This window comes from Ursus arctos, unplaced genomic scaffold, assembly GCF_023065955.2.
Source record: "Ursus arctos isolate Adak ecotype North America unplaced genomic scaffold, UrsArc2.0 scaffold_37, whole genome shotgun sequence".
In the NCBI taxonomy this organism is placed as follows: domain Eukaryota; kingdom Metazoa; phylum Chordata; class Mammalia; order Carnivora; family Ursidae; genus Ursus; species Ursus arctos.
In genome coordinates, this window is record NW_026623053.1 from 5342178 (window position 1) to 5363471 (window position 21294).

Sequence of the window (21294 nt, forward strand, 5' to 3'; positions counted from 1 at the left end):
GAGTCGCTTGTAAAATGAGCTTTTAACTAAATTTAAAGTCAAAACTCCAAAAGCATTCTAGAGGCTTTTTGTCCTGTGGCAAATGGTGAAAAGACACTGCAAAGATGAATGTTTCCCGTTGATGGTCACTGGCTTGAGTAAATTATCTCTGAGACAATAGATAATCTGATAAATGGGAACTTGCTATCTGCCCCACGTTATCTCAAGATCATTAAAAGACATGAACAAAACCTGTATATTAAAGGCTCTGAAAATTGTAATGTTTTCCTTGATAAAATTCTTTTTTCAGATTGATTGATTGATTTGAGAGCAGGGGGAGGGGCAGAGGGCGAGGGACAGGGAGAGAGAATGCCAAGTAGACCCTCCCACCCCTCCCCCCCAGCACGGAGCCCGAATGCAGGGACTGATCCCACAACGCTGAGATCACGACCTGAGCGGAAACCCAGACTCAGATGCTTAAATGTTAACTGAGCCACCCAGGTGCCCCTTCCTTGGACAAAATTCTTGTTCCCAGTTTACAACCGATTTGCCTCAAAGTTCACTTTTTTTTATTCAAAATACCTGTTTATCGATCTTAACTAAAAATAATCTAGAAGAACCCGGAGCAGGGCTCCTCGGCCTGGCGGCACATGAGATCAGCTGGCTGGCTTTACAAAGTACAGATGCCTCCCTCGAAGATTTTTATTTAATTGGTCTGGGATGTGACCTGGGCATTGAGCTCTCGCTTTTAAGTTCCCCGAGCGATTTGAATGTGCAGCCAGGTTGGGAGAACCTCGAGAGCACGACTCATCATTTCGGTAGTCAGCTGAATTTAAATAGTGGGATTCTCCGCGTAACTTAGGTCCTATATACAGCACCCGAGATGGAAACAGGGCTGCTAGCATGATACATGTAAATACGCCCAGACTGCGGCCAGCAGATCCATTGCTCTACACAAGCTGCGTCGGGACTTGTGATCTTAAGCAGGTGACAAATCCGATCTTCAGTGTCTTTGCATATCTAATGAGTATTAGAACCCCCAAGACAGTTGCAAGAACAAATCAGAGAATATTTGTGCAAGTGGTTTGGAGAGGACCATTTTCTATCAACAGACATATACACGACCCTCACTTTTTGCACTCGGCTGACACTGCATATTACATATTTCACTTTTCACCACTAAAGCAAGCTGAAACAGATGAGGATGGCAGCACCCGCTCGGTGCAATTTCTAACAAAGTGCTTAATGATGCAGTTCCTGGAATGCACTGTGTCATAAGCACAGAACCACCTGTAACGAGTGAAGGATTAGTAAAGGATTACCAGCCTCAGGGAAAAGACAAAGGACTGTCATTTCCCAGGGTTGTCAGCACTGCCTTTTGTCGTTAACTTCAGATACACGTAATGAAAACATGGAAGTAGATTCATAGTTGCAAGTTATCAACTCCTAAAGAGCTCTGCAGAGGACTGAAGGGAAAGAAGGATTTTAATACCAATAAAGAATTAAAAAGAGAGCGAGCCAGAGGCACAGGAAGGAGTGGCATGGGGTCTTTTAATTTGGAAGGCAAAAAGGCTACACTTAATGGGAAGCAGAGGTCATGCTGACAAATGCTCACGACAGAGCTGCTCTCCACCTCCATCCCAAATCAGAGTCGGGAGGGAAGTGTAAATCCGAAGAAAATCCACGTGTCCGAGTTGCCATCTCTAAAGCTCTCATCCAGGGGAAATCAAAAAGTGAACCTGAAAGAAAGAAGCAGAAAGGTAAGAGAGACATTCAAGGTTTTTAAAAATGTCTTACAATACTATAAGACAGGGCCCCAAATCCTTCAATCTAAATTCTGAACCCACGAAGACAAAGCCAATTATGCGGTTCCCAAATTCCAGACGGTATTGAAGCCAGACTAGAACATTTTATAAAGGTATCCATAAAAATGAATGTTCCCATCTGAATCCCAAGCACGCCAAGGCAAAGCGGACCAGGAGTTGCAGGCGTGGGTCCTAACTCCAGCTCTGCGATTAAAAAGGTGCGCGACTTTATACAAGTCACTGACCTCTCGGCTCACGAACTCTTGGAGGTGGGGCGGCTGCAACTTAGCCTAAAGGGCTTTTCTGGACGGAGAAAGCATACAAAGCACTAAATTTCAGTTGGAGACTAGTGGGTAAAAGGAAGAATTCAAGAGAGAAAAATTCCCAATCTTGGATTTAACAAAGGACCAAAATAGAAGACCAAAATTTTCATTTTCATTGAAAAATAAGGTTATTTTTGGCAGGAAGGTGGAGGATAACTCCGAGAGAAGCAGCCACATCGCTGCAGGCCACTGGAGACTGCTGCAGGCTGTGAGACGGAGGCCTGTCCAGCAAACCCAGGCTTCCTTTCTCGTCCCTCCGGGAGAGCTGCCTAGTGCCTGCAACATGGGTGCGGCCAGAAAGTGACCCTGAGCCTTGGCGGCGCCAGTATTTCCAGCCATCAGCAGCCAATTTTCCTGCAGTGCGCCCTTAAAGAACTGCAATCTTCTCTGGGTGTCATGACTTGAAAAAGACTGGAAAACACTACCTTGCAGAAGAGCTGGGCTGCCCTGGCAGGTACGAGGGCACCACCTTATTTTGCGTACTGGTTCTGATGACCCGGAGATTCTAGCATCAGAGCTTAAAGGAAAGATCTTATTGGACTCCTAGCCAGAGTGCTTTTATTTCACTAACAATGGTACTAAGAGGGGGCGCCTGGGTGGCTCAGTCGTTAAGCGTCTGCCTTCGGCTCAGGGCGTGATCCCGGCGTTCTGGGATCGAGCCCTACATCAGGCTTCTCCACTGGGAGCCTGCTTCTTCCTCTCCCACTCCCCCTGCTTGTGTTCCCTCTCTCTTTGGCTGTCTCGCTCTGTCAAATAAATAAATAAAATCTTTAAAAAACAAAACAAAAAAAAAAAAAAACAATGGTACTAAGAGAAATGATAACAGAACTACAGAACATTCCTACATCCGAATAGTGAGAAAAAGAACGAACAAAAAACAGGGAACAAAAAGCATTCACAGTGCCAACTAAGAACAGACCTATTAAAACTCACCTGTTCACTCCATCCAATTTCTTAAAGCAAACTCTCTGGCTACAGACTATGAACTATTAATGCATCAGTTCAAATGGCCACGGTGAGAGCAGACTAGAGCATAGGGCCAATTCAGGGAGAAGCCCTGACGCAGAATAATAAAAGAAATCCTAGGTTAGTACAAAAGTCAAGTTCTGAGCTTCTCTGGTATTAAAACAGTTAAACAAATCTAAGACACTGGGGCTGGTCCATTTAGAAGGCAAAAATGACGCATGAGATTAAGTCTCTTTGATAGTGGTTTTCAGAAAATTCTACTTAACAAAGATGTGCTCCCTTCTTTTAAGACAAAACTACATTTACCAGACAGAATTCTAAAAGCAGAGGATTTAGGATTCTTTGAAATGTTAACTCAACAAAATTGGACTATGCAACAGCTCAGAAGAATGCTTCAACTGCTAACCAGGGGATAAAGGTTTCGGGAAACTAATAAAACTGCTTCCCATGAGCTCGAGACAAGCAAAATGGAAGACGCCTACTGAGAATGTTCACATGACTTCTTCAGTCTATTTCACCCACGCAGAAAAGACCACGCCATCTGATCAGTCTGTCCTACTCATCTTAAAAGCAAGCCAGGTACAACACAAGGTTAAAAATCATTATTCTCTGTATAGATACAAAAGATAAAGCCAGACAGGGTCACTTCTATTTGGAATCTGTATTCTTCTCCGGCAATGTCTCTATCCAGACACCAGGACTGAGCAGACACACTCAAATACTGATTTTCCTTCCAATCCATTTCATCCTGGATATCCTGGTCACCCAATTAACAATGAAATTAGAGAAAATGTGAATCAAGACCATTCTGCAGAAATTCAAGGTGCCAAGCTCTAACTGAATCACAATTTCAGAAGGCACAAATCATGTGTTTCTAAAGACGGCAGGAGCTCTGCAGATCAACTGGTCTGATGCTCTCATTTTATAGATGAGGAAGCGATAACCTGGTAGTTTAACGGATCTGTCCAGAGCTGTGCTAACACTGAAGCCCCCAGCTTTACGTGGCTATTTAAACTTAGTTAAAATTAAATAAAATTAAAAATTCAGTGCAACTGGTAGATTATGAGGTTTTTTTTTTTTTTTGAGCATGCAACTTTTTTTTTTTTTTTAAGATTTTATTTATTTGACAGAGAGAGAGACAGCCAGCGAGAGAGGGAACACAAGCAGGGGGAGTGGGAGAGGAAGAAGCAGGCTTCCAGTGGAGCAGGGAGCCCAATGCAGGGCTTGATCTCAGGACCCTGGGATCACCCCCTGGGCCAAAGACAGACACTTAACGATTGAGCCACCTAGAAGCCCCAAGCATGAAACTCTTGATCTCAGGGTTGTTAAGTTCGAGCCCCAGGCTGAATGTAGAGATTACCTAAAAATAAAAATCTTTAAAAAAATAAAACAAGCAAACAAAACCACGTGACTCGTGGCTACCACAGTGGATGGCGCAGACTCAGAACACTTCCACACTGCAGAGCTCCAGCTGAGAGCACTGAGCCTGCGTCATCCTCTCTGGAGAAAGTCAGGTCTCCTGCTCTGCATTCTCCTGCATGTCTTGTGAACCCAAGATGACCAACTTTGCAGACACATTTTTTTAAAAATGTATGTATGTATGTATGTAATCTCTACACCCAATGTGGGGCTCGATCTCAAGACCCTGAGATCAAGAGCTGCACGCTCTTCCGACTGAGCCAGCCAGGCGCCCCACAGAAATGTTTTAGATAGCCTACCTTCATCTTTTCTTGTCATCTCTCCTAAGTTTTCCCCATTGAAAAAAAGATAAGTTTAATATTTTTAATGAAAACCTTTTAACAAGATGTAGATAGATATTCATCATCCAAAAGTCTCTGAACATAACAGAGAAGGAATATAAAAGTTTGGAGTCAAAATGTCTGTTATCAAGTTCCCACTCAGTCACTTATCAGCTCCAGGGCCTGGACAAGTTAATCTAAATTTCACCAGGGCTGGGGAGCCTGGCTGGCTCAGTCGGTAGAGCATGGGACTCTTGACCTTGGGGTCATGAGTTCGAGCCTCACATTGGATATAGAGATTACTTTTTAAAAATGTAAATTTCGCCAAGGTTTGGGGTTTTTTTAAAAAGATTTCTTCATTTATTTTAGAGAGAGAGCACGCGAGCGAGGCAGGGAGGGGCAGAAGGAGAGGGAGAGAGAAACTTCAACCTTCTCCACACTGGAGCGTGGAACCCAATGTGGGGCTCAATTCCCACAACCCTGAGATCAGGACCTGAGCCGAAACCAAGAGTTGACACTTAACCCAGGCACCCCTTCACCAAGGTTTAGTTACCTCACGTGTAAAATGGGACTACTACTAGTCAACTGCCTCCATCACAGGGCGGGCCATGAGGATCACATGGGTTCATGTTTCTAGGAGTGTATCTGAGTCCCACGAGCCTGGTAATGTGGTAACTAGAAAACATTTTCTAAATGTTACCTAATTTTGTGAAAGGTCTTACACAAACATTGTGCGTTTTGTTATATACGGCCACACGAACTTTCCACGCCTGTGAATGGATGACGGAAATCTGGTAATATGGATAAAAAGCAACAACTGAAGGGGGAAAAAAAAAAAAAAAGCAAAGCCCAACTGAGGAGCCACACAAAAGGCACGAATCGCCTGGAATACAATGAGAACGATCGTAAATTGTATAATCAGAGGCTGTAGCAGCTGGGAGAGACTGCTGAGTATCTAGGCCGATTCCCTCATTGTGCAGACAGGGAAACTGGGCCTCCGAAACAAGCTTCTGGGTCCAGTCAACTAGGTAACAGAGCAAAATCTACGATGCAGGCCTTCCAACTTCCAGTCTCAGGCGTGTGCTCCCCCCTACGGCCCTTCCTCATACGACTTTTTTCCCTGGCTTCTTTCTTCCACAGCATTTTCCATGTCTTAGCATCCATTACCTAATGATTTAGCTATTTCTATAGCATTTTCTTAGAGCTGAAATTATTTATTCACACACTCATTCAACAAACATGCACAGTGACCGTTAGCCCCGCGCTAAGACTTCAGGGAATTTCAGAGTTCAGCAGGAGAGACAGGAAAGCAAATGGAGAGTCTCCTAACTGCTGGTAAGTGCAGCGTTAGAGGTGTCCACAGTGGGCCCCAGGAGACAATCCCACACAATTCTGGGGCGGGGCTGACATGGAGAAGGAATCCTCCAAGCTGCAAGGACGGAGAAATTAGGCTAGGAATTGGGGCAGCAATGTTCATAAACACAATAATACCTGATATATATTTTTTATGGGTAGCTTTAAACAGACCAAATACAACATGGAGCTCAATCACCACTTAGTCATTGATTAGTGGCTTTTTTAGTAAATAAAAGAAGCAGATTCAGGGTTTTAAGAATAATGGTTAAAGAACTCATCTCCCTCTCCAACTGGAGAAAAAAGGGGGTTGGGGGAAAGAAAAAGATGATACTGTATGCTTACCTCAAAATAGGTTCCTCGAATTTAAAACAGTTCCCGTTTTGGGGACTTACTTGGTGGCTAGATCTAATTCAATATGAGACGAAGTGTCAAAGAGAAAGTGGAATAACAACTAAACAGCTCCCCCCCCAAAACAAAAAATTAGAAGATTATTACCAGTGGAGGTCATGTTGGGAGCAAAAACGGGTCTAGAATGAACCAAAAAGGGAGGTCTTGAACTGACAAGATAAGAAAAGGAAGTAAAGGGAAAATCTGCGGGTCTCCATGCACTTGAGGTCTTTCCTGGGCAACAAAACCCCTAAGCCATTTTAAGGTTGCATGACCTTTTGTGCCTAACTCCACACTGCCCACCTCTGGTCAGAATGTAAAGCAACCCCCACCCAGCACTAAGCCCACTTGGACCTCTGCTGCCCTCATGTGACTAGGAAGAAACTAGATTTTATCACAAAGGTATCGGTGGTTTCCCCCCACAACGCTTCTTTTGCTTTGTAGCACTTCCTCAGCATATGAAATGCACGGCCCCACTAGGTGGCAGTAAAGCCTCAAGAATAACATTTAGATGCCCTTCCAGAGGTAATTTTCTAGGACATTACACACTAGTACCCCGTATTCCTAGTTACAGTTACTGCAGTCGAGCGCAGGAGAAGCAGCTGACCCACCTTCTGACACACTGTCAGGTCAACAGTGGCCTAACGCAAGGTCACAATGCCTACAGCGTTCCCCTCGCCACATCGGCATTTTATCATTATTGCACCTCATCCCTAGACGGGTGAATACAAGACAGTAAGGTATTCTGAGAACACATTCACAAAACTTTAATTCCGGTATCTATTACAATTGTTCTATTTTGTTAGTAGTCACCGTTGTTAACCTCTTACTGCGCCTGACGAACTGAACTTATCACAGGTAGATGTACAGGAAAACACGAGTGTGTGTTGGCTTCAGTACTAGTGGTGGTTTCAGCATCCACTGGGGGTCTCGGGATGTATCCCCCGCAGGTAAGAGGGGACTACTGTACTTTACTGATAAATTCAAAAAGTCAACAGCTTGTAAATAGCACTGCCTGTCAGAGTTCTGTTCTGCCCGGCCCTGTCAGTCCCCTTGTTCCAGCCAGGATTAAACACTATGACTTTTTAAAGATCTGTGGAAGAATGGCCTTCATGACAAAAACAAAGCAACACTAACAAGATTTTAACATGAGCATTTAAGCATTTGGCAAACCACCTCCCTCCGGGCTGAGCCAATTTCCAAGCTTAGGCTTGTCCCTTTGTGCCTGGTTCACGTTCCCTCAAGAGCCAAGGACCATGTATGTCATCAGGAACTTTCCTTCCCAAACTGTGACCCAATGCAGCTATGTCCCTCCTCTCTTTACTTCCCTTCAGAACCCCTTAGATAAGCTGACAACTTTGAAAAGAGCTTCACAAAGAGACATGAAGAAACAACACAGGAAATATTTAGATACTATATAAATTTTAATATATTCAAATCTACTGAACTTCTGTGTCATACATTCATTCAAGACAGATTTACAGCCACCTAAGTGCCAGACACTGATCAGCAACTCCGAAGCTCACGAGGAACATTTTTAACCTTTGCATTTTCATTTTTATGATAACCTAAAAAATATGAGTGGGGTGCCTGGCTGGCTCAGTCGGTAGAACATACAACTCTGGATCCCAGGGTCATGAGTTCGAGCTCCACGTTGGGAGTAGAGAGTGCTTAATAAAAAATAAATAAAGTGATCTCAAAGTAAGTATCACTTAAAAAAAATTTTTAAAAATAAAAATAAAAATAAATAAATATCATGCGTTTATGCTTGGCCCCTGCAATAGCCACCTATATAAACCAGTGCTGCCAACTGCGTGGCTCTTTTACCATAGGTTGTGTTTTCAGGAGACCACAAAGGCTGAAGGTCGGAAAAGGCTATGTTAATAGACCTAGGTTTTGCATTAGTCCTGGCTGAAAGGAACTGTCATAAAGCAGAACTGTGTTACAGCAGAAGGAAGGAACAGGGACCACAGAGGGTTTCAAAGGGAACTTTAGCTGAATCTACAATGTCTAATCTGTTCAAAACCTTTTTTTTGGGGGGGGGGAATTTTATTTACTTATTTGAGAGAGAGAGAGAGAAAAAGAGCGCAGGCAGGAGCAGGAAGGAGTGGCCAAAGGGACAGGAAGAAGCAGACTTCCCGCTGAGCAGGGAGCCAGACCCAGGGCTTGATGCCAGGACCCTGAGCTTAACCGACTGAGCCACCCGGGCACCTCAATCTGTTCAAAATCTTAATTCCTCTTAGTGGTTGGTTATGTTATTCTCTGTACTTTTCTATATTTTTTAAACTATCATAATAAAAACAAAGAAGGAAAATAATAAGGGGAGAACAGGGATTAATAACTAACTTTTTAAACACATTTCTTTAACACTGCAATTGCCAAATACTTTACAGTTAAACAAACTTAGAGCAAAAATAGAGTATAAAATTTTTTTTTGAAGTCAGACTGGATTTTCAGACTTTCTTATCTATAAATGGAATTAGCAAACCTATCCTCATGAGGTTATTTTGAAAATAAAGACCCAGAACAGGAAGCATTTAAAGCCTGACCCAAGCATGGTGAGCTCTCACTGTTAATTTATTTACCCCTCCTTGAATAAATTCATTTTTTTAACTCAATGCCATTTTCTTTTGATCTGCCTTTCTCAGAGTAGCGGCTGGTTTTAAATGTCATCCCCCAATTCACACAGGAGCAGTACATTATAGATGTTTATTCTTTTTACGCCCAACCTCAATGTACTTGGCAGGTATGGAGAATGTTCGATCTGTTTTGTTCTACCTCCAGAGTTGGTATAAATATTGAGAACTCACTTGGAAACTATTTTAAACGTGTTTTAACACTCTACACATAGAGCTGAGTCAGAAGCACATAAGAAGGGCAAATAGATGTATGTTTAAAAATTAAAGGCAGGACAGGGGCGCCTGGGTGGCGCAGTTGTTAAGCGTCTGCATTCGGCTCAGGGCGTGATCCCAGCGCTCCGGGATCGAGTCCCACATTGGGCTCCTCCGCTGGGAGCCTGCTTCTTCCTCTCCCACTCCCCCTGCTGTGTTCCCTCTCTTGCTGGCTGTCTCTCTCTCTGTCAAATAAATAAATAAAATCTTAAAAAAAAAAAAATTAAAGGCAGGACAGTATAACCTATGTCAAATGAAAGATCTCTGTGAAAAACCTTCTGGGCAGTGTCCAGAGAGGAGGATTTTTCAATGAGCACCCGTGCTATAGAATGATTTAGCACTGTAATCTGGCATTGGAGGATTTTGCTGTACCTTGGGCCCATAATTCCCAGCTGAACAGGTGGCCCTAAGTTGTTAATATGGTCTGCAGTATGCAGTTCCTGCTGAGCCTTTTTTGTCTCTGTTTTTGTCATAATTTTGAAATACTAAGCTCTCTGCAGCAGAGTCCTCCTCCAATCACGACAGCCCTAGAAAATCATTTTCTATGATTTGGTATCTTCCTGGGCCTAGAGAACATCCTTGAATTGTTTGCTCTGTTCCCTAAACATACACATGACTCATCTAGAAAAAATAATTTTAGTAATCTAAAGTAAAGCAGTCAGAAGACTTAGGACCTGCCCAGCAAGGTTACTATCAGAGAACCCAAGAGTGACTCATGAGGTTTGCCAAGTGTAAGGTCAATGTTGGTGGTTTGGTTTTCTAGCTTTGCTCAAGGAGTTATCATTCTCAGACACCTTGTCTGCTGCCTCTGCTCGCAAATGGCACATAGCTCCCTTCTCTGGACTCCCACCACACTGTGTTTGGATCTTTGATGTGGCTTTAACTGTGCTAATTTTGAACTGCTGTGTTTATAGGCCTTCTCTCCTAACACCCCAGAAACGAGGCACTGACTGGCACATAGGTGTGGTAAGGGGAGCGCCAGGGGACAACTCAAGTCCTGACCAGGTGTCCAAAGAGCTAAATTGTATGAGAATAGGAGAAAGAAGGACACCTGGGTGGCTCAATCGGTTAAGCATCTGCCTTTGGCTCAGGCCATGATCCCGGGGTCCTGGGATTGAGCCCCACATCAGGTTCCCTGCTCAGTGGGGAGCCTGCTTCTCCCTCTCCCTCTGCCACTCCCCCTGCTTGTGCTCTCCCTTCTCAGTCAAATAAATAAACTTTTTAAAAAATTAAAGAATGCAGAAAGAAGTACTTCTCAAACTTTTTCACTGAAATAAACCATTTCTGTCAACTTACCACTACCAAAAATGAAACCTTACCTGATTTAACAGAACTGTTTTTGAGGCAATTATCAATAACGAAAAGAATCCATATAACACTGTCAGTTAACGGATTCATTCATGCCAAGACTGCTGTGTAGTCCTTGTCATATTATCGCATACACTTTGTACATGGTGGCTACTTCGTGCGTTATATTGCTGATTAGTACAAAACTGACAGACTTCTAACTAGTGATAGAAAGAGACCCATTCTGGGAAATTCTTCCCCCAAAAAAGATAACATTTCCTAAGGTTCTTTTTTTCTCTGCCACCCAAACGCAGCAACACTAGATTTTGTAGTGGAAAAGCCCAGAAAAGAGCACGATCATTCATCAGTGAGCTAGGTGGGCTACTGGAAGAGCACCAGGCCAAAAGCACCACTGGCTAAGCCACTACTTTGCAACCACTTAGCTGTGTGGCCACGGGAGGCCTGTTTTCTCATACACAAAACAACAGCGTCGACAGTTTGGAAAACATTCACGTACTTCTTAGAGACTTAGGATTCTGCTTGGAAGGGAGGGATAGAAGCAATGCCATATCCCCCTGAAAGAGAAGCAAAGCAGAGAAGGCTTCTCAACTCTGTCAATCAGAACAACTCCGGCTCCACTGCTGTTTTATATACAGAGATTCTATGTGAGAGTTTATTTAGAAAAAAAGGAGCTCTACTGTGAACAAAGGGAAAATGGCGGATGGACAAAATGACATTTCATCCTAGATTTTAAAATCTTCTCCCAAGCTAATCCAATTTCCCCATTTATATCCACTCTAGCACACATATTATTAGTAAATGGCCACAGTCATTCATTCAGCAGGTCCTGGATGCCTACCAGGTGTAAGCACTAGACTAGGTACTCGGGGGGACAATGGCCCGGCATTTAAAGTTATGTGAAATCAAAATCAGAAAACAAAATAACAGAGGAAATCTACAGGCAGAACCTACAATTTATGTCTCTTCCAAGATCTTAGTTGTTTTCATGGAGTCACTGATGTAGAAATGAATGTATTAGCTAGAGGCAAACTTATTTTCTGTTATCTTAATGATTTGCAAAACAGTGAGAAGGGAAGGCAATGACCAAGACAGGCAGCACTGATGAATTATGATGATATTAATGCATACTTTGCATTCTGATAGAAAATTCTCCAAGTGTCTTATCAGCAATATGGGACCTTGGTAACCATAATCAAAACCAGCCAAACTCAATTTCTATTCCTAAAATCAACATTATGGGAAAAGGGCTATGATCACTACTTACATTCTTCTAGTCTCCTGCTCCCCGATTAAGAAAATGGGAATAATTCAGCCAACGAAGTTCATTACAACAAGGTGTAGGATGGTGCTGGCAAAGAGAAAATCAGCAAAGGCTCGCTCGGGGGAGATGCCTTGGAAATCCGCTTTGTTCTGTGGGTTGATCTGTATCCTGAGGCAAACTGCACAAGAAGCAAAACATGAAAATGATTATCCAGAAATATAAAACAAATATGACTGCCAATGAACACACCCATACCCTATATCCCAATAATTCTAACAGAAATGATACATAAGTGCATCCAAAGGAATGATACCCATGATAGCCCCAAACTAGGAACACTCTAAATGTCTCTCAGCAGTAAGATGGGTCAACTGTAGCATATGCACACAATAAAATACTATATAGCAGTAAAAAAAAGAACTTCACAATACGGATGCGTTCCACAAATATAATGTTAAGCAAGACAGTTCAGACATAAAAAACGACATGCTGTATGACTCCATTTATATAAAGCTTAACCCAAGGCCAACCAATCTGGTAATACAGGCCAGGATAGTGGTTTTTATCTTTTATCAGGAGGAATGGCTGGGAAACTGCAAGGAGGTGGCCTCTACGGGGCTGGGAAGGTTATGTAGCTTCCTCTGGGTGGCTGGCTAGACGGGTGAATTTAGGAACTCAGGACTGTACAATTATGTTTTATGGTCTTATTAAAAAGAAAAAAGTATGACTCCTCAGGCTAAAAACCAAAAGCTTACTCCGAAAAAGATAACATATAACCAAAATACCTTCAGAACTCTCTATCTCCTGATCTAAGTTTCTAATTATACCTCGATTGGGATGCAGTGAGGCAGTAACAAAGGGGCTGGGCTGAATGACACAACGTTGTAAAACTGTGAATTATTTTCTAATAAAATGTGTGTAATATTGGATGGCACAGAGTATAAATGTTAAGATGCTTATCTACGGGGGCGCCTGGGTGGCACAGCAGTTAAGCGTCTGCCTTCGGCTCAGGGCGTGATCCCGGCGTTACGGGATCGAGCCCCACGTCAGGCTCCTCCACTGGGAGCCTGCTTCTTCCTCTCTCACTCCCCCTGCTGTGTTCCCTCTCTCGCTGGCTGTCTCTATCTCTGTTAAATAAATAAATAAAATCTTTAAAAAAAAAAAAAGATGCTTATCTATGAGGACCTCATAATTATAAGCTTTGATCTTAAAAGTTCCAGCAGCTGCTCTTCTCAAAAAATGGAAGAGACCCAAACTATATAACCTTGACAGAGAACTCTCTCCTGCCACATTCTACATCTCTGAAGATGCCAAGCTGATACATTAGCCACGGTCACCATCTGACACGAAAAGGAAGCTCCAGGAGTACACTTTCCCAAAAGACCTTTATGTCTGTGTTAAATAATTACGCTACTTAAGAAAACCCAAATCTGCTCCAGGCTAGCATCCATTCCATCACTAACCAAGGAAGAAAATGAACTGAGATCTAACCCAAAGATCAGAAAACTACCAGACTAGTTCTCCAGGGGCCATCACCACGGCAACAGTTTTCATTAGCTTAAGCATGTAAATACTGTGGAAACACCACTGATCTTTTCAAGCACCTGGACCCTTCAAAATATGAAGGACATTGACTGAAGCAAGGGCAACCAATTAAAATCCTGCTGTGGAGAGTACAGACTTGTTCACCCATTTGGGAGAGCTGGCAATATCCATTAATATTTAAAACGTTTTTACGTTTTGAATAAGGAATTTATCTTACAGACCAAAGTATTTCTAACAGCATGTTCATAAAGTTGAAAAAAAAAGTGAAACAGTCCAAACGTCATCAAGGGGATTATTTCAAAAAATTACACTAGACATGCAATGACATCCCATGCAGTTATTTGGAAAAAAAAGAGATAAATTCTCTACATGCTTGACAGTAAAGATATCCAAGATATACTAAGTGAAAAAAAAAAGGCAAAAAATTATTCCGTTCCATATTTCTCGTAAGAAAAACAGAGGTATCATTATTTCCTCATTTCTTTTAGTTGAAAACTAGGAAAAATTTGGAAAAATAGATACCAACTATTAATAGTGGCTATTGACATGGAGGGTAGGGATAGAGTAGTGTTTCAGGAAATATGAGGGAACAAAAGAGAAGCTCCCCGTGAGGGTGAATAAGGTAATGAACTGATGTATTTGGTTACTGTGGTCACAGTCAGCAAGCTTATTTTAATGACAACATAAGAATAAGAGTCCTATGGAAATGGAAAGAACCTTGGAGTTATAAAGACCAACACCCATTGTGATACATAATGCCCAAGAGGAGGTGGGGGTGGGCATACTGGGGGAGGCTGCATGATCACCTGGGAAGTCTTCCAAAGTATACTCACCACGTCCAGAATCTGACAAGCCATCGCCAGGTGGAGAATTACAAACCTTCCAGAGCCTGTGTTACTGACAGGGGTGTCCTATCCCTCAGATGCATTGCGATAATTTCAAAGAGCTCCTCCACAAATGATCCTTCATTCTCTCCCTAAACACTTCCAAAGAGGGGAATTTACTACTTGCTAAGGCAGCTTGCTTCGTTTAAGCAGTTCTAATTTAATCTATCTCCTTGAATGTTCATTCATCCAGCAAAATACTTACTGAGCATCTATTATGTGTCATGCATTGTCCCAGGTGCTGGGAACATGGCACAGAACAAGAGTCTGGCTCCCAAGAAACTTACCCTTTAGTAGAGAGAAACATGTTAAGTAAGCAAACAAACAAGGAATATCACGCAGTGAAATGTGCTATGAAGAAAATAAAACAAGGTAATAAGACAGTGACTGGAAGCTATTTTTATTTGGTAGTCACAGAAGATCTCTCAAGAGGTGCTACTGAAGACCAAAATTTGAAAGACAGGAGCCAACCATGCAAAGATCTGGGGGCAGAGCATTCCAGGTCCCAAGACCTTGACATGTTCTAGGTATAACAGGTCAGACTGACTAGACTACGGTGATCAAGGGCAAGAGGGAGACAAGGGCCAAATCCCGCGGGATTTTTAAGCTTCAGTAAAGAGCCTGAATGTAGTTCTAAGTGCAACAGAGCATTTCAGATATTTGAGCGGATGAGTAAAATAATCTGGTTTGTAATTGTTAAGCTTGCTAGAACTGAAGCAGAGAATGGTTTATGGAGTTAAAGGAACAGAGGAACTGCATAGAAGCTGGAGTCAGGTAATGGTAGTAAAAATGAACAGAAGTGAAGAGATACAGGCTATATTTTGGAGAAGACAGGGACTGCTGATGATACGGATGTGGGGAAATAACAGAAATAAGGGATCAAGGAAAACTCCTAAAGTTTTGGCTTCAACCAACCAAAACTGAAGTTTTGGCTTCCACCAACGTACTGGCTGGTAAAGAGGCAGATGGCTGAGAGGAAGGGTTCAATTTGGAGTGTCATATCAGACATCAAGTGAAGATGTCAAGGATTTACTAATTTGGAATGCAGAGAATGGGTGAGAACTAAAAACGTAAATGTGGTAAATTGTAGTTATATAGACATTATTTAAATTCATCTATGGAAAAGAAATTAGAAGGGGTCTAGCACCACGTCCTCAGACAGAGAAGCACCTAGCACAAAGGGTAGGAGGAAAAACCAATGAGGTGAGAAGAACAACCAGGAGAGTGTAGTGCTATAAAAGCTTCAAGAAATCCTTCACACCTAAGACAGCAGCCAACTATATTAAATGCTAAATGCTGCTGTGCATTCAGGCAAGGTGAGGGAGATGGCCATTAGATCTGGCAGGATGGCAAGAGCAGTTTCACCGTAGTGGTAAAGACAGACCACCACACGAGTCAGTAAGGAATGAATGAAAAGTGAGAAAGCAGAAACAGCAACTAGACTGTTCTTTCATGGCATTCCCTGATGACTGGGAAGAAAGAAATAGAATGGCAGCTGGAGGGGCATCTGGGGCTAAATATTTTTTATTCGGACAATATTACAGCATGCTTATATAATGGGAATGATCCAGCAGAGAGATATTAATAATGCAGAATGGAAAGATGATTGCAGAGGTTGAGTCCCTGAGGGAGCAAGAGAACATCGGCTCTTCTGCTCAAGTGAAAGAGTTGGCATTGGACAGGAAAGGGACACATCAACCATTATCTTGGGAAGTAAGTCAAAGAGAAGGGGTACAGGTGCAGATGAGCTGCTATGATCCCTCGCTGGGAAGATGAAAGGATTCCTGTCTACCATTTTAGTAAAAAAAATAAAACAAGATCATCAACTGAGAACAAAAGAAAAGAGGAAATATGGAAGAATTAAGAGAGAAGTTATGGTGCATATTTTGGAAAAGCACACATATTAGGGAAGTGTTATAGGACCACTGGGCAAAGCTGAGTGCCCATTTGTGTTCCTATTTTCGCCAATACTTCTCCATCACAGCACGATATCCAATTACCCGTCCGTATCTCCCATTAGATTATAAACTTTGGGACAGCAGAGACCATGTCTATGTGTCTCACAGCTCATCCTCACTACCTTGGCAGAGAATCCGGCACAAAATTGCTTAGTACCATTTACTTATTATAGGTGCACTCACAATTTAACATACGCGGTGTTAAGCAGTAACAATGCAGAGATGAAAAGATAGCCCCTATCCTCAGGGTGCTCACCTTCCAGAGGAAAAACAGACACGCAAACAAATACAGCACGATATCAAAGTGCCACACCTCCCTCTCTTCCACCCTTCCTCCCTTTCCCCTTCTCCCCCACCGACAGGTGAAACAGAAATACAGAAAAAAAAGACCCAAATCTGCTGGAAGAGTCAGGGAAGGGTTCCAAAGGGAAGCAGCACTTGAGCTGAGCTGTCTAAGAAGTGAAGGAATTTCCCAGGCAGTCAAGCCAAGGTAAAAGCGCTTGAGACATCACAGCACCTTCAGAGAATACCAAGTAACTCAATAATGCTGGGGTACAAAGTACAGAGGAAGCGGAGGTAAGAGATGAAGCTGGAGATATGGATGGGACCAGACCATGAAAGAGCCTGGTGCCACAAAAAAGATTCTTAATTTTTCACTAAGAACCACAAGACAATATTTCCACGGGGAGTGGCATGATTAGATTTGCAAGTCAAATCAAGACTGGGAGACTAGTGAAGACTACAGTGGTCTAGATAAGAAGTATAGAGAGCCTGAGTCACTGAGGATGGAGAGCTAGCAACAGCTATGAAAGATTTAGAAATGAAAGATTTAGAAACAGGACTCTCAAGCACAATGTTAGCAAACTTCCAATCTCTTGGACAGCATTTATGGTAAATAATATTAGGACCCATAAATCTGACAGATCATGCTGGACCCCAGTCCACACGGCCCAAGAGCTCCCGTAAGATAGAAAATAATCAGGATTAGGCATCCTGGCCTTTCAAATTCAAACTGCTTTTGGATTTGTAAACTGGAAGAAACAAAACAATTTTTTTTAATCCAAAAAGCCTAAGTGGCTCAGTCAGTTAAGCATCCAACTCTTGATTTCAGCTCAGGTCACATTTCAGGGTGGTTAAGATCCAAGCCCACATCTGGCTCCCTGCTCAACAGGGAGTCTGCTCAAGATTCTCTCCCCCCCCCCCCCCCCCGCCTCCTCTCAGGCACACATGCTCTCTCGCTCTCAAATAAATAAATGAATCTTTTTAAAAAATCCCAAATTGTTTCATATAGAGAATAAAGTAGACCAAAGTTGTAAAAATGACTTAACTGATTTCAAGATCAAAGACTTATTTTAAAAACAGTCTTCATGTTTTCCACTTATCTCTCCTAAATAGCACTCTGAATGAGCAGAAAGGAGGATTCCACTTAGGTAAAAAAGGAAACTAGAAGGGCTGCCAACACGAGAATGTTACTCTAACAAAGGGACAGATGTCCTCAGCTAGAGATAGCTAACCGTAAGATAAACAGTCAGCTGCTAAGGAAATTTGAAATTTGGCTTTTAAAGCTTACTATACTTTACACTGTTGATCCAAAAAAAAAAAAAAAAAAAAAGATTTCTCAATGGCAATTTTCTATCTCTGGCTCCTTAAAACTATGGGTAAGTCTCCCAGACATAAGGGAATAGAAGAAAACAGATCATTTCCACTGAGATCAAATAACACCAGGCTTTTTAAAAGTGTGATAGCATTCTATACTGGTTAAAAATATACTGATCAATTTTCAAAGAGCATATGCTTAATTAACACATGCAGAAGGAATGGAAGAAAACAGACTGCCAAAAAGAAATTAGGAAACCAAACTAAGCAACTTTTCCCTCCAATTCATCTAGTGTAGGCTAACACCAATTCTAAGTCTCTCCCTTACTCAAATTTTTAAAAAGGGGGGGGCCTGGCTGGCTCAGTCAAAAGAGCATGCAACTCTTGGTCTCAGGATTGTGAGTTCAAGCCCCACGTTGGGTGTGGAGATTACTTAACAAAATAAATAAACTTTTAAAAATAAATTTAATTTAATTTAAAAAAATAAAAAAATAAATCCTTACACGCTTTCCTATTACCTACAGAATAAAATCCTTGTCCTGGCCCTGTCACAGCTCTAGCATCCAGCACTACCTAAATTTTTAACATTATCTCCTACAATTCCCATTCTCCAGCTAAACAGGCCTCCTCCCTTCTCCTCCAACAGGAAACAAGCCACCGGAAAATGAGAAACCAAGCACTGTAAATAGGTACAAGGCATCTCTTCCCAATGATCACAACAAAGGATAAACTCCATATTTCAAATTTCCTTTTAAAACATCTCCTGTTGAGGATCTGGGCTAACAAATGACAGAAGAGTTAGGATCTAGTCTGGGCAATGCTGTCAAAAGAAATGCAAACAATACCCTTTGATGGTAACTATGAATTGACATGAATCCTTCCTTTACCTAAAGCGACTTGCATTTCTCTGGCCCAATTACCTGTTATCTAACAGCTTTGGAAATCCCAATCCCCCCTAGTAACTCCACTATTACTGTGCCCCTTCACTAGACACTCTCTTCAAAGACAAGCTAGGACTTCTCGCTGGGGAGGAGGGATGGGAGTCTGCCACCTCATTTTTAGCTACAACAGCCTCAAAAACAGGACTTGGCATAAGAAAAAATTACCTGTTAAAAAAAATCTGGTTTTATCACAGTAATAATCTACAACTGTAGTCCATACCCACTCTCCAGTAAATCACACTCTTTCACGTAGCCCTGAGGAGGCACTCTTAACCTTACAAGGTTTTATGAAGCCAGGGTGACTTCAGCAAGAAACTTTCTTTTCAAACAACATAGGCCCCACCCCATTCCTACTCTTGCAGACCTGGAAGACAAAGTCATCAAACAAAAATCACTAGAGGTTCTCAAAATTCCTTCTCCAGTCTGGATACTAAAATTCTTAGTAACAAACAGTCCAGATTGGGGGGGGGGGCAGGTGGAATCACGGGAGATGCAGGGGGTGGGGTAGGCGGTCAGTAATCTGGAGCAAAAAGGGTAGCATATCTGGTGTATATGACCGTGGTAACATCTGAACTCCTAATAGGATGCTGCCACAGGGAACCAGGTCTTGGTCATCTAGGACAAAACTCTAAGACCATAATGAAATACCCAATTAACAGGCTATTAACTCTACAACTCCAGACCAGGCTAGTGCACAAATCATTAAGTCCTTAGGCTTATTTTAAGTTCTGAGAAAGAAGGTAGAGCACCTCTAGTATGAGTTTGAACCAGCATTTGTGTAAAAAGCGTTCTATAGATCTATAAGCAGAGAACCACTATAAATGGACAATTCTAATGCTGCATTTTGTCTGTGCCCCAAATAGACTGTAAACTCACTGCGGACGAGAAACATAAACCTGATGCACCCCCAAAGCTAGGACCTTGTATTAGAGTCAAAATACAATTGATGGTCTAACTGATGATAATCACACTGCAGAAAAAAAAAAAATGAATTCTGGCATGTTCTCAAAGTCAGAGAGAAGGCAATACCAGTGACTAGAAAGGCCCATCTAGTGGCATGGACTAGCTAACTCTCATGGGCCAAGCCTGAACTTAGCATTTATTTGAGTTCCTACTGGGCCAGAAGATCAGATTTTGGCAAAAATTTATGGGACAGTCAGCTCTTGTTAAATATGGCAGACTACAAGGTATCAAATGCCGGGAATCCAAATAATTGCTAAAATAGAGCTATGTGAATAAAAATTGAGTTCGGGATAATGAAATAACAGCTTCAGCCACAAGAAATAAGTAGGAGGGATGCCTGGGTGGCTCAGTGGGTTAAGCGTCAGCCTTCCGCTAGATCATGATACCAGGATCCTGCGATGGTGCCCCACATCCGGCTCCCTGCTCAGCAGGGAGTCTGTTCTCCCGCTACCCTCCCTCTGCCCTCTGCCCTCTGCCTGCCCCTCCCCCAGCACTCTCTCTCTGTCAAATAAATGAATAAAATCTTAAAAAAAAAAAAAAAAAAAAAAAGGAAAGAAAGAAGTAGGAGCAGCTAAAAGCCAAAGTCAAATAAAGGCTGATACAAGGAGCAAACCACCTATATTCATATTTCTTACACTGTTCACCGAAACTTTTTACTACCAGTTAGCAGTGATTAGGCCGAAGTGAGGGAGATGCTTCAGACTCGGGTATTCCATTTTAAAGGTCTACCAACTTTCAAGGTATGTTAAAGCGAAGTGAAAGCTGAAACAGGGTTTTCCTGGACCGATATGAAGTGAAGTGGATCACCAGGTTAAGCAGCAGCATGAAGAGGGTTTCTCCAGAATTCCAGCTCCTAGGAGGCTGTTTGGTATTAGGCTTGGGGCAACCTTTCTGAGCCTCAATTTCCCCACTCACGAAAGGGGGCAATGCAGGCTCCTCTCATAACTTCCCGAGGCGGTGATCTGTTGTAAGGGAGTGCTGTGGAAATAAAAGCAGCGCACCAAAGTAAACACATTGTTACTGCGACTACTTATAGAATCATTACCCGCTAGGATGAAGCTCCCCACACAAGAGATGAAGCCCGAGAGGAAAGAGTTGAAGGGGAAGGTCCCCACGAGGAGACAATAACCGAACTGCAGCGCCCCGGTCAGCAGTATGTACAGGAGGTACGCGTCAAGCAACTTCAGACGCTGAGGAGTGGAGCTCAAGTACTCTTCTAAGAACCGCGAGATGACCGACACTACCGACGCCGACATGACTACACACTCGATTCTCCGGCCGGCGCTCCCCAAACTCCTGGCGAAACAACAACCACAACGGATGTAGCCTTGGCGCCTGCGCACCGCTGTAGCCCAGCTCCGTCCTCCCCCCTCGAGGTGCAGCTTTGCGCAG

General features: G+C 42.6%; 1 protein-coding gene across 1 annotated transcript; it reads right to left on the reverse strand.

Annotated features, from left to right (window-relative positions):
• Positions 1-1513: 1513 nt before the first annotated feature.
• On the reverse strand, positions 1514-21266 carry DAD1 (defender against cell death 1). The gene is made up of 3 exons (XM_026486458.3): positions 20948-21266; positions 12019-12193; positions 1514-1718 (listed from the first exon to the last, which is right to left on the reverse strand). Exons 1-2 carry the CDS (start codon positions 21156-21158, stop codon positions 12063-12065), a joined length of 342 nt encoding a protein of 113 aa, XP_026342243.1. The 5' UTR covers positions 21159-21266; the 3' UTR covers positions 1514-1718; positions 12019-12062.
• Positions 21267-21294: the final 28 nt, after the last annotated feature.

What these genes read in the sequence shown, in the direction of transcription:
- DAD1 (XM_026486458.3), bottom strand. Translation starts at nt 21,158, where the DNA reads ATGTCGGCGTCGGTAGTGTCGGTCATCTCGCGGTTCTTAGAAGAGTAC. An exon ending in GGGGAGCTTCATCCTAGCGG is followed by an intron (nt 12,194 to 20,947) that starts GTAATGATTCTA and finishes CTTCTTGTGCAG; the next exon opens with TTTGCCTCAGGATACAGATC.